Source organism: Penicillium canariense (genome assembly GCF_028826845.1).
Source record: "Penicillium canariense strain IBT 26290 chromosome Unknown utg000008l_segment0_segment0, whole genome shotgun sequence".
Classification (NCBI taxonomy): domain Eukaryota; kingdom Fungi; phylum Ascomycota; class Eurotiomycetes; order Eurotiales; family Aspergillaceae; genus Penicillium; species Penicillium canariense.
The window spans coordinates 2,020,935-2,034,708 of record NW_026622735.1 but is presented as its reverse complement, the minus strand read 5'-3'; the positions used below and the strand labels follow the sequence as shown (position 1 = coordinate 2,034,708).

Sequence of the window (13,774 nt, the reverse complement as noted above, 5' to 3'; positions counted from 1 at the left end):
TGGCAGCCTCACCACTTCTCTCCGCAATGTAGGGCGGATGCGTTCCTGTCAGAACTGGCCTTTGTTTTATTTCTAGACGCGCGCATGTGGTGCCTGTCGACATTGAAAGCATCAAGTTTGTGGCGAGGTGTTCAGCTGTATTAAGAGCATTGAACGGCACGCACTGCTCCATCGAATAGGTTTTGTGCGTCCCTTGATGGGTGGGTAAAAGTACCGCCATGGCGTTGCCGTGGAAACAATCGCCCGCGCTGATCAGTCTAACCACCGGACCTTCCAGGTTGATGCCAGACCAAGACCATTGATATTCTCAAATGGTGCTGGGAAGTGATATTGGATTTCCTGAATTTTGACCAGGCCGCATCCTTCTAGCCTGGGCTACTGAACACCACAGCGGCTCCTTGCAACCCATCATGTTCGCGCAACGACCTTCATCCCGCTTCCTCGCCACAGGCGCCATCATCTCAATCGTCGCCTTTACATTCCTCCTCCTCGGCACGCGCCGGTCGCGTGACGCGGCATCAAGATATATTCTGAAGACACCTAGCGCGGCATCGCAATCACAATCGCATTGTGAGCTAGACGCGCATGCAGCTGTGTCGAATGGGAGTTGGGAATTCACAGCTGCGCGTGATGGATTGAACCATGGACTTTCAGATGAGCAGTGTCGAATGGCATTCCCGAAGCTTTTCGTGGAGGTGGATAAGTCTGCGTCATTGAAACAGGAGGCGCGTATCACATACCAAGATTTGAATTCGAGAGAGGTGGAGGATGGAATGGTTCGCGCGATCATTGACAAGGGCCAAGTAGGTTTATGGATGCAAACTGATATGCTTCAGGGTTGGTGGATCTAACAAACATGTGTTTTTCAATATAGTTATACATCGTCGAGTACGCCCCCATGCCCGTCACAGCATCGCGTGCCCGCGCGACACTAAACTCCCTACACCGTGCTTTGGTGGCTTACCCTGGCCGGGATCGTCTACCGAGTATTGAATTTATCTTCACGACTGAGGACTTCGCCAACGACCCAATTGGAAAGAGCCCGGTGTGGGCCTATTCTAAGCGTGATACAGACGACTCCGTCTGGCTGATGCCCGACTTTGGGTACTGGGCCTGGCCAGAGGTACAAATCGGACCATACCACGAAGTGCGACGACGCATTGCCGCCATTGATGACGGTGAAACATCTGAGGACGGATCATATGTACCTGGCTTGCGTTTCCAGGATAAGAAGAAGCAGCTTGTCTGGCGCGGAAGCTTAGCGACCAACCCAGGAATTCGCAGCAAGCTTCTCAAGTCCGCCCAGAGCCGAAGCTGGGCCAGCGTTCGAGTGATCGACTGGGACGACGAGAATGACATCCGCTTCAACCTCCTCCCCATCGAGGATCATTGCCGCTACATGTTCCTCGCCCATACAGAAGGGCGTAGTTTCTCCGGCCGCGGCAAGTATCTCCTCAACTGCCGCTCCGTGGTGATCTCGCACCCACTCACCTGGCGTGAAGCACACCATGCTGCGCTCGTCTCGTCTGGCCCGGATGCGAACTACATTGAAGTCGACAACGACTTTGCGGACTTGCCCCGCAAGGTGGACTTTTTGATCGACAACCCGCAGATCGCCGAGCGCATTGCTGCGAATGCGGTCCGCACATTCCGCGATCGCTACCTTACGCCAGCGGCCGAGTCTTGTTATTGGAGGCACCTTGTGAGGCAGTATGCGTCTGTCCTTGATTTTGAACCGGTCTTATTTGCGACGAGTCGTGATGGGAAGGTGGCCCCAAGAGGCGTGCCGTTCGAGACTTGGTTGCTTATGAATTAATGACCTTTGGGAGTAGTTTTGGCTGCGACTCAGGCTGTGCTGTTGTATTAGCGATTATTTGGCGTGCATATTATTGTGTATATATTTTCTTCTTCTTTTCACAGGTCGTCGTCTAGCGTGTTTGTCGGCCTTAGTATGCGTTGCGACGTACTCAAAATCCTCCCACAATATTCACTACTATACATATATGGTATATATAGCCCCGCGAATAATGACCGCTTCTCTTCGAACTATGCGCAATCCTCGTGATGGAGACATGGCGACTCAAGTTGTACTCTCCGAAGCAAGCCGCGGCGCAGTCGATCGATGAATCACACCTTCGCAGCGTTCAATTGGTGGACGAGCCCGCCGACGGCCCCACCCGCGATAAAAAAAACGACGGCGTGCGCGACGGTCGAGTCACCAAGGAGCGGGCAGCCTGCAATTCTCCAGGATGCAACATGAGCAAGCGCTCATTCGAGGAGTCCAGGGGCAGCCTTCCGCCTGAGGCCGATCACAATGGCTTTCTGCCCATCCACGATCTGCTCTCGCCTGGCGACGACCAGGAACATGACCCAACGCCCCCTTCCGGGCCGTCCAAGAAGCCCCGGAACTTCATTGCCACGGTGGTATGTCAATGCACATTTCCTCAGAAAAAGTTCGCTTCGCTGCATTTTTCGTCGAGCGCTAACATTGGGCTAGGCTTGCGAGACTTGTCGCTTGAAGAAGACGAGATGCGACGAGTCCCGGCCGAAGTGCGGGCTGTGCAAGTCCCAGGGCTTGCAGTGCGTCTATAATGAACGGAAATCATCCAAGTGGGTCTTGTCCAATCGATTATCATCTAGGCTTTAGTGAGATTGCTGATTATGGGCGTAGACGAGATCAGTCACTCACAATGATCATGAGTACTTTACATCGGCTGGAGACCAAGTTGGAGAACATACCGTCATCTATCTTCAGCGACCTGCAGTCTCTTGGGGGGCAATTACGCCATATCAGTGATCATTCGCAGGAGGCGCAGCCATCTCCTGCTCACCGTGATGATGGCCGCCGCACATCCGTGATGCCTTCCGCCGCCACCCCCGGCTTCACTCCGGCTGCTCGAGGTGGAGATGACTTTGACTGGGAAGAGAACCAGCCAGCCCCCGACTCATCCGGTCGCATCTCCATTTCGTTCAGTCAACATGGGGTCATTCTGTGGCCGGGGGCACGGAGTATTCTCCCAGAGCAACTACTCTCCGCCTACGAGCTACTGGGCAAGAATTACGTGATCGAGCTGGAATCGATGCGCCCCCCTATGCCCATGTTCACGAGCCCATTTCCGCTGCATGGGGGGATCACTGGCTGGAAGCCTTACCGCTGGCCATGATCAAAGGCCTCGCCAACGCTTTCTTTGCCGTGTTCAATCCATTTACGCCGATCATGGATAAAAGCTTCTTCTTCTCGTTTACTCTTGGCTCAGCTATTGAGAGTGGCTTTGGATACACCATGGAAAGCTGTCTGGTCCTTAATGTACTAGCTCTAGGCTGTCTAGGTGTCCTCGCCTACCAGGAGGGGAATTATCCGCTCCCGGGGACGCAAAGCCGTCGCTTTGAGCCACCGGAGTGGATGAATGTGGTCTATGAAGAACAGCCGGGCCTCCGGTTCTTCAATGAAGCCCGTCGGCGTATTGGATTTTTGATGTGTAGCAACGACCTGCAAAGTTGCCAGTTCTATTTACTTTCTTCGTACGGGACACACCAACCTCTACAACCTCACAACACTCATGCTTACTTGTCGCAGTGTCTACTACTCCCAGATCCCTCGTCCAATGGATGCATGGGCAATGATCCACCGCGCGGCAACTTGCTGCCTTTCGATGTTGACCAAGTAAGGATCATCAATTCCTGACAAACCCCTTGCGGAAGTGTCTGTCCACTGACTGTTATCTAGCCACGATGTATGCTTTGACGAATGGGAAGGCGACATGAAATCTCGTGTGTATTGGAATTGCCTCATGAATGAGACCATTCTTGTCCAAGAACTACACCTGCCGCCCAGCGGACTCTTCCGTCTCGAGGATAAAGTCCCAATTCCGAAATTTATTGGCTTTGAAACGACGGGTTACACCTCCGCCCGATATCCATCCACCCAAGTCGTCGATGATTCATACTTTCAGTATCACTTCCTCGCACAGGTGGCGCACCGGATCATCTTGACCCGCATCCGCCATTCCCTCTACTTCTACTGTATTTTCCACCCCCCTCAACTACTGCAAAGTTAGATGATCTAATTTATGCGAATACAGCCGATTCTGGAACAATCCCCCTCCCTGCCGTCAATGCTGAACTCCACCACCAGCTTGAACAATGGCGCACAAACCTTCCGCCTGCCATCCAATTCACCGACAACCAACTTCAGCCATCATATTCTACCCCGGGCGACCATTCTTCCGTCCATCCTTCGCCCTCCTCAGCCCCGTCACCAAATCACATCGCTCCACACTCCTCTGATCCAAACCGTCCCTTATCACCCGCAGTAGCTGTCACTGATGCCATGCTACGTGGGCGGTATATGATTGCGAAGTTCCACATTGGCCGACCGTATCTATACAAAGCGCTGCGGATCCCGAACTTGTTGACAGATGACGATCTCGAGCAGATTAAAAGTGGTTTGCAAAATGCGATGGATTGGCCTGTGGCGCAGGGAATCTTTCGGAAGATGAAGAGTTGTATTCCGATCAGGTTTGCTTTTTGTTCACAGTAAGTGACGGGCTGTTTCGTTGTCTGAATCTTTCCAGTTTATGGCGGAGCTGATGTTTACCACCTCAGGTTTTTCGGTCAGATTCTGCTCTTTTATTGTATCGCCCATTCACCCAGTGCTCGTGTGCGGGAAACCTTGCCTAGCGGATGGGAGCGTTGGAATGAAGAGATGTTGCGGTTTCTGGAGGACTGCGCGCGAAATAGTCCGGCTGTGGCGCAGGACCTGGAACTGCTACGCTCATTGTGGCCTGGGCATGATTAGTTGGCCTCCACCAAGCCTTTGTTTCTCATTTTGTCAACTCTGTTTTCTGGTGTCACGTTTTGACGCTATTTTGTAAGGTGGTCTTCTCTTTATGCACGGTGTTGGGAGCGCTGGGGCTTCTAGCCATAGATTTTAATGATAATGTGGTCCAAATAAGAAAAAACCAACCCCTGAGACATGGGATCTCAATATTTTAGTCACTTCTCCAGTTGGCTGAAGATGTATAACATAGCCCTCAAAGACTTAGTTCCTATAGCTCCTGCCATCCGGTGTGCATTCCTCCTGTATAGCGACATATCGTGATGCTTCAGTCCACATAGACCTAAGCTCAAAACTGCCAATTATGTGGAGTTGTAACTTGCCACTTAGAGCGGCTTAATTCTATGGACCTACATTTCCTAGCTACGCTATATTTGCGCATTAAATTCTCAATTACAAATAATCGTTCCTGGTACGGAGGTGCATTTCCACACAAGATCGCACAGAAGCTTCATCCTTTGAACGCCAGACTCGATAGCCACCAGGTCAATATAGTGGAACAACCTTTTCATCTAACCATATCACGCTTTTCCAGTCATCAAGTGTCCGAGATTGGTGTTCAAGACACCAAGCAATCCGGCCAGCTTTCATCTTCTTCGTCAACCCAGCCTTCCGAGTCGGCTTCATTTTCTGCAGGCCAGCGTTTTTGAGGATACGCCAAATCGTCGCAACAGAGATATTGATTCCCTCCTTGCTAAGCTCACCAGCAAGATCAGTACAAGATTTCTCTCAGCCATAATGATCTAGGCGCACCTTTACTAGGAGGGTAGTCGTAGCCGTTGTTGGCTGATCGTGCTTAGTTGGCCGGCCAGCGCGTGGGGCATCTTGCACAAACGCATCTTGAATAGTACTATGATTAACCTCAAAACATCGCTCCATTGCACGTGCGTAGATCCTGTTGACCGCTGAGACAGAAAGATGGGTAATACTAGCAATCTCATGCCCGACTTTAATTTGGCGTTTTCAACATATCCCCTCTATATCCAAAATGGTGAGGGAATATACCCAGCTTAAAGCTTTCTCTGCATCTCAACCTCGTGAATCAGAGGAACTTCATTATTCGAAACAATCTCTATAATTCCGTGGAACGCCTTGTTAAAGCTCAAGAAAATAGAAAAATTTATAGTAAGCCAATTCAATGTATGATTTAGACTCATGCAACAGTTTCAATTTACTTTCTTTTGTTTTTCGCAATGGGAGAATACCTTTACCAGGCACAGTGTCCACCATCCACGCGTAAATCGGCACCTGTCATAAAGCTACTACCATCGCCCAACATATAGAGCACGGGGCCACGATACTCATCCACAGTGCTTAGTCGGAATAGCATATTATCACCCGTCCACTGATTCTCCATTCCGGGCTTTTGAAGCGCCTCCGCGGTAGCTGCAGTGCGAATATAGCCGGGAGAGAGTGAGTTGACACGAATAAGGGGAATTCCTACTCGGGAGCCCCATTCAGCGGCCAAGGAACGCGTTAGTTGGTGGACGGCTGCCTTAGACGAATTGTAACCAGCAGTATCCACACCCTAGTAAAGTCAGTGGATAATAAGGATAAAACCGATGCGTGGACATACCCTATTGGCACCGTATCCACTCATGCTTGCGACTAGAACCATACTTCCAGAGGTATTGGTCCTCACGAACTCTCTAGCGGTTGCCTGGGCAATAGCGAACGTTCCAGTAACGTTAATATCCATCATCTTGCGGAATCCAGAGGCAGGGAATTCAGTCGATGGTCCATTCAGAGAAAGCCCGGCGCAAGCAAGCAATCCCTTAACTGGATAGCGCAGGGTAGGGATGAATTTGGCGTACGTCTCAGTGATGGCCTTATCGTTAGTTATATCGAGCGGATAGTAGGTGAGCTGACTGCAGTTCTTGACGGCGGCATTTTCTACATCGCCTGTATGTAGGGATCGTTTCGATCAGACCACGAGCAGATTTTAGAAGTAGGGAATTGGAAATACTAACCCCAGTTTGTGGCAGTAGGCTTGGGAGCGAGGTCCAGGCAAACAACGTCAGCACCGCTCTCCATAATCGCGATTGCAAGCGTGGTGCCCAAGAATCCATTCGCGCCGGTGACTGCACAGTCTCCTGTCAGTATTCAAGCAACCAAATCGCATGATTGCGAGGACTGACTAATGATGGTGCGCTTGTCAAGACGGAAAAGGTCTGATATAGGTCGTGATGCATCTCCCTGCGAGGGCTTAGCCTCGCGGAACTCCAGGGCATGAACGTTGCCGTCACTTCGGTTGGCCATGGCGAATGATTGCTTTCTGGCGGACCTTTGGAATATTCAAAGGAATGAAGAAGGGCATTGACGCCCGAAAGGTACTTCGTATTTATGTAGATGCGTGGCCCCGCGCTACAAAAAAAGGATAACCCGTGTTAGGCCCGTATGCTGATCTCCTAAGCATGGGCGGACAGGCGGCCCGCTGGGTGGGTGCTGGCCGGCGTGGGGGAGGCAAAAATGTGGCGCCAGGGACCGTGGAAGACTTGTTTGCAGAATTTGTTTGCAAACTTGGGCCGAGGCCGCACTTAATTGCAGTCACATGAGATGGGTTGACCCCCTCAGTGGCAGAACTTCGGTCACTGGGGCCCCACTGAGCCCTCAGTAGGGTGCGACGGTCAATGCTCAGCAGGGCGCCCCCTATATTCGATTATGTAAGCTCGGTAATGGTATGAAATATGTGGTATCTATGCAGTTACATTCCTGAATTAGCCCTGTTTTGTTTACCCGGTATTTAGTTCTTACCATCTCCTATAAACGTTTTACTAGTTTTCTACTACTTACCTACTAGTTAACCCTCTCCTACAGCATCATGGCGCAATACGTATCGACTTGGTGGCAGCATCGATCTACTAAGATTTCAGATCTTATTAATACTGCGCCTTTTTCTCTTGAGCAGGATCCTCCACGGGAGGTTGACGCAGAACTTTTTGATTCAACTGATGATCGTATCTTCCATGAGCGCAATATGTCTCAGGTAAATATATATCTTGACTATAACGCAAAGCTTTTACTAGTATATAACTAGTACCTAACTAGTAGATTTTCTAGCATGACGAGCACATGGCAACTCCGTTGACAGATGCGACCCGAGATGCAATTTCTGCTGCAGAAATCGACTTTGTACCGCTACTCCCAGAGTATCCAAGTACTCATCTAGCTGGGTATGCATATATAGTGAATCTCCGCCATATGACATTAGCAGAGAAGAAGGAAGCGCTCGGCGCAGTAAGTTGATATCTTTACTAGTCGAGTACTAGTTATTTACTAATATCCTACTAGGTCCAATACTCTCGCTTACGCGATGGTTCATCAAAGGTCATTTTCTGCTCATTTCTCGGCTGTAACGTTCAAAAACAAGGATATATATGCTCTGGGATCAAGCATTGTGAATACCTTGATAGCTATCTTGAGACTATGCAGCATTCAGTAGTCGATGGTGATCTAGTCGGCAAGATTTTTACATTCAGACAGCAAAATAAGCAGTCATATCAGTTTGGACAGCGCCAGCGAGCTTCTACAGCGTAAGTAATTACTTCTACTAGTACTTAACTAGTATCTAATAAGTATTTAGGATGTACGAAGCTCTTCAATGGAGATTTCGAGACCAAAAAGCATGTGCAAGCGCTAACGTAACCTGCAAGCTTATACATGGCAAATATCCCTACCCGGTAAGCCCGATAAAATACTAAACTAGTGGATTACTAGTAACTAACTAGTTGGTAGAGTATCGCTGGTCAAGATCTTCCATATATTGCATGCATCAATGCTACAAAAGATAATCGTCCGCAGCATTTCCATAACAGTCTAACAGCTAGACAGTCTACTCTTGATATATCTCTTCTAAGATACCTTATTGATAAAGGCCTTTCTGAAGAGATTGTAGAGTCATGCAATTTGATCTATCAAACAAATAGTCGGGCAGTGAAATGCGGTAAGACCTTCAATTTTACTAGTATATTACTAGTTACTAACTAATAAAAAGATACTATTCACCCCCAGGGGCGCGGCAAAATCATCAAACAATTCCCAGGTTGTCAAGTACGATTTCGAACGTTTATTCCACTCGATTTAGAAAGGTATCCATACGCTATTTTCTACTCTCGTGGAATTCATAATCACCCGCCACCGCCACCTAACCGGCCACCATACGAGCTTATCCAAGAGATTTCAAATCTACTTGTTCGCATGCAAACACCTGACACAACACTTAGTACGTATATATTATACTAGTACCTTACTAGTAGCTAACTAGTATTAGGTGTCTTCCTTCGTAGTAACGAGCTTCGAACATTTTGCCGCCAATATGGCAGTGAAACACTATCGGGACTACACCAAAGCTTTGCTAATACTGAGCGGTTCTCTGCAATCATTGCAAAACAACGAGCGCTAGTATATCCATGTGGTAGACAGCTTTCAGGGATTTATCATGAAATAGAACGAGATCCAACCTTAAAGGTAAGTCTGTTAAACTAGTAACTTACTAGTAAGCTACTAATAAAACTCTTAGGCCTATGTACGCGATATTGCGGAAAATGATCATGGTACCTTTGTGTTTTGTGCACTTGATGAACAGCTTCAACATCTCGCCTCTCTCGAATCCTTCGAAGTTGATATGTCATATAAACGAGTGAAAGGCATCTTCAACGAGGTGATATTTGCAAGATTTGTCCCAGAGCATGGAAAAGGTAAGCTTGGTTGATAAAGATACTAGGTGGATACTAGTAACTAACTAGTTCTCCCTAGTCATGACTTTACTTCGAGTATTTACCGACCAAGAGACCACTAAAGGATATGAATTTCTCTTTGCCCGGACCTTTAACCTTATCAAAAAATATATAGGCCATGATATCAAGTTTCACTATCTACATGGTAGTGGGATAAAGTCAATCGTCTGCGATATGTGCCCAAAGCAGATGACAGGTAAGTTTCTAATATTCTTACTAGTCCACTACTAGTAACTAACTAGTAATAGGGCTTGGAAGAGTGCTTCAAAATACTGGTCGTCAAGATCTAGGCTGGAGATGGCATGCTATGAATATCCTTATATTCTGCAAGATCCATTTCACTCGTACAGTCTATAAATTGATACCAGAGAGCGGAGATCCTAATGATACAACATACCACGAAGCGCGAAGTCGACTACTAGCTTTAACAGAATGTCAGACTAAAGCTGATTATATGAAACTGACGGACCTAATTAAAGGTAAGGATCCAAATTACTAGTATTTAACTGGTTACTTACTAGTATTATTTAGAACATGATCCCGATCTTACTGGATGGGTCAACCACAAGCAAATTGATATAATTGCAGCTGGTCTTTGTAACGCTTGCTCACCAATACAGTCTGAGTTCTTTGAAGAAGCGAGACGACATACAAACGCTGTAGAGCAGAGTCACTATAAATCCTATTATATGGGTACCCAGGACTCTTTACTTCAAGCGGTTCTAAAGTAGGTCAGGCTACTAGTAGAATACTAGTTACTAACTAGTATTAGGTCTAAGCTTTTTGATCATCGTGATATTGATCAATATCTCCACCGGAATCAGTTTGATATTCGCCATTCCTATCATGCAGATGATATAGAGACACGATTCAAGAGAAGCCTATGCCGGGAGGAAACTAAACGCCAACGACGTTACCAAGCCTACCAAGGCAATCTTGACGAAGTAGACCTAGAGGATCAAGAGCTTCATGAATTCAGCTCCTCAGGTCATACAATCCAACGCGCACGATCAAAAAGACTAAAAAGAAGAAGCAGTCAAACTCCTTCTTCACGCGGCCGTTCAACGAGCAGTTCGGCAAGCGGTATAACGTAAGTAAAGCTACTTTACTAGTAAGGTACTAGTTAATAACTAGTACTTTAGAACACCCTCTTCGTCACAGCGAGAATCTCCCAGTCTTCGTCGTACTGCATCGATAAACCTTCATCAGCAAAACCATACTACCCCTGCGCAAGATGAGAGGATACGGCTTGAGAATCGACGAATGGAGTTAGAAATACAGCAAAAGGAGCTCGAGGTAAGAAAGATGCAGCTAGAGTTAGAAAGCATGCAGAATAAAAAGTAGGAATTACTAGTACTTTACTAGTTATGAATTTATCATTTCGTTTGTTAACTGATATTGCATTCATAAAGTTCTTGGCTAAGCCCAGAACTAGTTAAGAACTAGTCAAGGGCTAGTTCGTAAAATCCATCGTAGAAGAAAATAAAACCGCCGGGAAAACTAGTCGAAAACTAGTCACAAACTAGGTTCTTACGCTACGCATCGTCCCCATCATCGGCCTCAGCCTCGCCCTCACCCTCCTCATCCTCAGGCTCATCCTCCTCATCAACCTCCACACGAGGGTCGACGAACATATCGAAATGCTCGCAAGTGTCGATAACCTCGTCATGGCAGCATTCTAAACTAGTTAGTAACAAGTAATTATAGTATTTTAGAGTACTTACGCCGAGGAGTGCCGTTGTCCTTGCAGACCTCGCAAGGAACAGGAAGTTTCAGGGCGCGAATAGCGCGACGCATTCTGGTGATATGCACCTAAAATTGTTAGTCAAAGAACTAGTTAGAAACTAATTAAGGATTAATAATTACCGATCCATCATGCTTAAGAGGGAGAGGAGGCAAAACCTCCTCCTTCTCTGCCTCGCGATCGTCGTAGGCCTTCATGAGGGCATTGTAGAACTCTGTAAACTAGTTAGTAACTGGTTCGAAAAATAATAAAATAATAAAGAAATAAAATAAAACCCCAATTCAGTTAACTAGTTAAGGACTAGTTAACAATTGGTATTGATTCACTTACTTATGGCCTGAGCCTCCTCACCCTGGGTAGGGCGGCCACCGGAGTCCTCCCCAGTCAGATGCACCAAAGGATGCTGCTTGTGGACATGCTTGCGGAGGTTGTTGGCAGAGGTGAAGCGAGTCTAGGATTAGTTAGTAACTAGTTTAGAATAAAGAAAAGTAAAAGAAAAGTAGGAATTCACCTCATTGACACAGCCCTCCACGCGACAGTAACGCTCCCCAACCTCAACAGTGCAGTACCCCTTATCCTGTATGATCTCTCAGTTTCCAAGCTGCAAAATAAGTTCTGAACTAGTTGACTGACGTCTTCCTTCAGGGAAGGGAGCTCCAGGTCAGCCTTGCTGAGGTCCAGGTAACGCTGGTAGTTGAGCTGCAAATCTGTCAGCTTTGGAGTCCCCAAATGAGTCCAGAACTAGTTGACTCACATTCTTTTTGACTTTGGCCATCTTGCCAACGCCTGTCGGTCGGGGATTTGAAGAAGCAGAGAACTAGATACTTCCCAGTTAGGAAGTGGATGTGGATGTGTAAAAAACCAGGTAAAAACTGGTATTGGTGGGTGGAGGAGATGCGTGGAGAGGTGTAAGGTAAGGTAAGCGTTTGAAATGAAAGTGGGTGGAATTGGTGCCTGAGGTTGCGCACCCTACTGAACTCTCAGTGGGGCCCCACTGACATGTGATCACCCTCAGTGGTCCCAGGGCCATTCTTGCCTCAGGCAGTGCAGGGACTGGTTGCAAAACTCTCGGGGCTTGCTTCATTGGCGGCTATACGACATCAATTAGTTCTTGCTTCAGTTCTCTATGGCCTGTTGGTCCCTTGACTGCTTGAGAAGTGCGCGTCTGTGGGCTTTCGTTGCTCACCAAATTATGATATGTTAAGATCGATATTGCAATAGGTACAAGACTCTGAGCTGGCCGTTTATATTTACATCAAAGTACTTTGTATGTACAACAGTTCTTCCAACACGAGATTTTTGAATTCAATTTCCCGGCAGCAGTTCCTGTATCGGTAGTCGATTCTGCATGATGTCATCGGCATTCAAGAAGTCAGTGCTGTCGATGCGATGCTCAGCAGCTGCGATATCTGGAACGATCCCGGAAGCAACATGGCGCTTTGCAAGCCTAGTTCGGGCAATTTCACGGTCCACTTCAATAAACCAGGACTCATCCAGTAGCGCCGCCGCTAGACTCCATGGCTCGCGATTGAGACTCAGATAAAGACCCTCGAAGATCACAACCCTTGATTTTTGTGAAATGGGAATATCATCATCAACAGGGTCTTTGGTTGCATGATCAAAAGATGGTGCGTAAACTGTAGGCGAGTCTGCCGTCAGAGGCTCTCGAAGAGATTGCACCAATCGATAGAAGGCTTCCGCATCGAAGGTAAAAGCAGCTCCCCTACGGTGAATGGCAGTTGCAGGGTCGGGCATAGCGGCTAACTGTGCCCTCGATAAATGATAACCATCCATTGGAATGCATACTGCAAACTCATTGTTGGTACCTTCCAACTCATTAAGTCGCGTAGCTATAGCGGCTCCAACTGTAGATTTGCCTGAGCCAGGTATGCCCGATACGCCGATCAACACTCGTGTGCTCGCATCTTTGCTTTTGCTAAGTGCTACGAGCGGGTTAGCAACGCAGATCAGATTTTTGTCTCAATGCAATGCTCACCTTGTACCTTCCGCGCCAGGCGGTCCACATATTCTGGTACCTGGAAGTTTAGAACAGCCATTGTGGTCAATCGAGCTAGCAAAAATCTGCTTGAAGGAGCAATCTATAGTAGCTAAATAATTCTCCATTTCATCTTTTCCCTACTACCGCAGGGTTAATGCGGAAGCGGCCCGCCGGGCCCTCCAAACCGGACGGGGCGGATATTGAGCGGGATTTGAACCGGGCTAGTCGGGAAACTGGGCTTATCGGGCCAGACAAGGCACCGGCATCTTTCGCTCTAGACTGGGATACGTGGCGTAGCTATAATGATGTCTAGGTGAGATTGATGACTCCGCAAGTTGCCCCCGCAGTCTCTTCCCCACGAGTCTGGAGCACCGGGAGAGGAGAATGGACCGTGTTGTCGGCCGATTGCCACGAAAACCCCCACCGGATAATCCAGAAGCCAACATAACGCCTCGAAC

General features: G+C 47.8%; 7 protein-coding genes across 7 annotated transcripts; 3 read left to right on the top strand and 4 right to left on the bottom strand.

Moving 5' to 3' along the window:
- Positions 1–410: 410 nt before the first annotated feature.
- Positions 411–1,816, top strand: N7482_010675 (uncharacterized protein; the record flags this gene model as incomplete). The annotated part of the gene is made up of 2 exons (XM_056692799.1): positions 411–803; positions 875–1,816. The coding sequence occupies 2 exons, from the start codon at positions 411–413 to the stop codon at positions 1,814–1,816; spliced, it is 1,335 nt and encodes a 444-aa protein (XP_056538756.1).
- Positions 1,817–2,064: 248 nt separating this feature from the next.
- Positions 2,065–4,798, top strand: N7482_010674 (uncharacterized protein; the record flags this gene model as incomplete). The annotated part of the gene is made up of 8 exons (XM_056692798.1): positions 2,065–2,424; positions 2,498–2,610; positions 2,672–3,009; positions 3,057–3,522; positions 3,578–3,664; positions 3,728–4,023; positions 4,083–4,536; positions 4,606–4,798. The coding sequence occupies 8 exons, from the start codon at positions 2,065–2,067 to the stop codon at positions 4,796–4,798; spliced, it is 2,307 nt and encodes a 768-aa protein (XP_056538755.1).
- A 525-nt stretch (positions 4,799–5,323) lies between these two features.
- On the bottom strand, positions 5,324–5,716 carry N7482_010673 (uncharacterized protein; the record flags this gene model as incomplete). Its single annotated transcript, XM_056692797.1, has 2 exons — positions 5,324–5,563; positions 5,591–5,716. 2 exons carry the CDS (start codon positions 5,714–5,716, stop codon positions 5,324–5,326), a joined length of 366 nt encoding a protein of 121 aa, XP_056538754.1.
- A 328-nt stretch (positions 5,717–6,044) lies between these two features.
- Positions 6,045–7,096, bottom strand: N7482_010672 (short-chain dehydrogenase; the record flags this gene model as incomplete). Its single annotated transcript, XM_056692796.1, has 4 exons — positions 6,045–6,365; positions 6,414–6,739; positions 6,808–6,918; positions 6,976–7,096. 4 exons carry the CDS (start codon positions 7,094–7,096, stop codon positions 6,045–6,047), a joined length of 879 nt encoding a protein of 292 aa, XP_056538753.1.
- A 1,938-nt stretch (positions 7,097–9,034) lies between these two features.
- N7482_010671 (uncharacterized protein) lies at positions 9,035–10,811 on the top strand (the record flags this gene model as incomplete). The annotated part of the gene is made up of 8 exons (XM_056692795.1): positions 9,035–9,059; positions 9,108–9,304; positions 9,357–9,534; positions 9,593–9,769; positions 9,822–10,052; positions 10,105–10,300; positions 10,561–10,663; positions 10,716–10,811. 8 exons carry the CDS (start codon positions 9,035–9,037, stop codon positions 10,809–10,811), a joined length of 1,203 nt encoding a protein of 400 aa, XP_056538752.1.
- Positions 10,812–11,108: 297 nt separating this feature from the next.
- N7482_010670 (uncharacterized protein) lies at positions 11,109–12,092 on the bottom strand (the record flags this gene model as incomplete). The annotated part of the gene is made up of 7 exons (XM_056692794.1): positions 11,109–11,251; positions 11,298–11,385; positions 11,440–11,531; positions 11,648–11,768; positions 11,829–11,894; positions 11,951–12,016; positions 12,072–12,092. The coding sequence occupies 7 exons, from the start codon at positions 12,090–12,092 to the stop codon at positions 11,109–11,111; spliced, it is 597 nt and encodes a 198-aa protein (XP_056538751.1).
- Positions 12,093–12,622: 530 nt separating this feature from the next.
- N7482_010669 (uncharacterized protein) lies at positions 12,623–13,374 on the bottom strand (the record flags this gene model as incomplete). The annotated part of the gene is made up of 2 exons (XM_056692793.1): positions 12,623–13,260; positions 13,314–13,374. The coding sequence occupies 2 exons, from the start codon at positions 13,372–13,374 to the stop codon at positions 12,623–12,625; spliced, it is 699 nt and encodes a 232-aa protein (XP_056538750.1).
- Between the last annotated feature and the right edge of the window lie 400 nt (positions 13,375–13,774).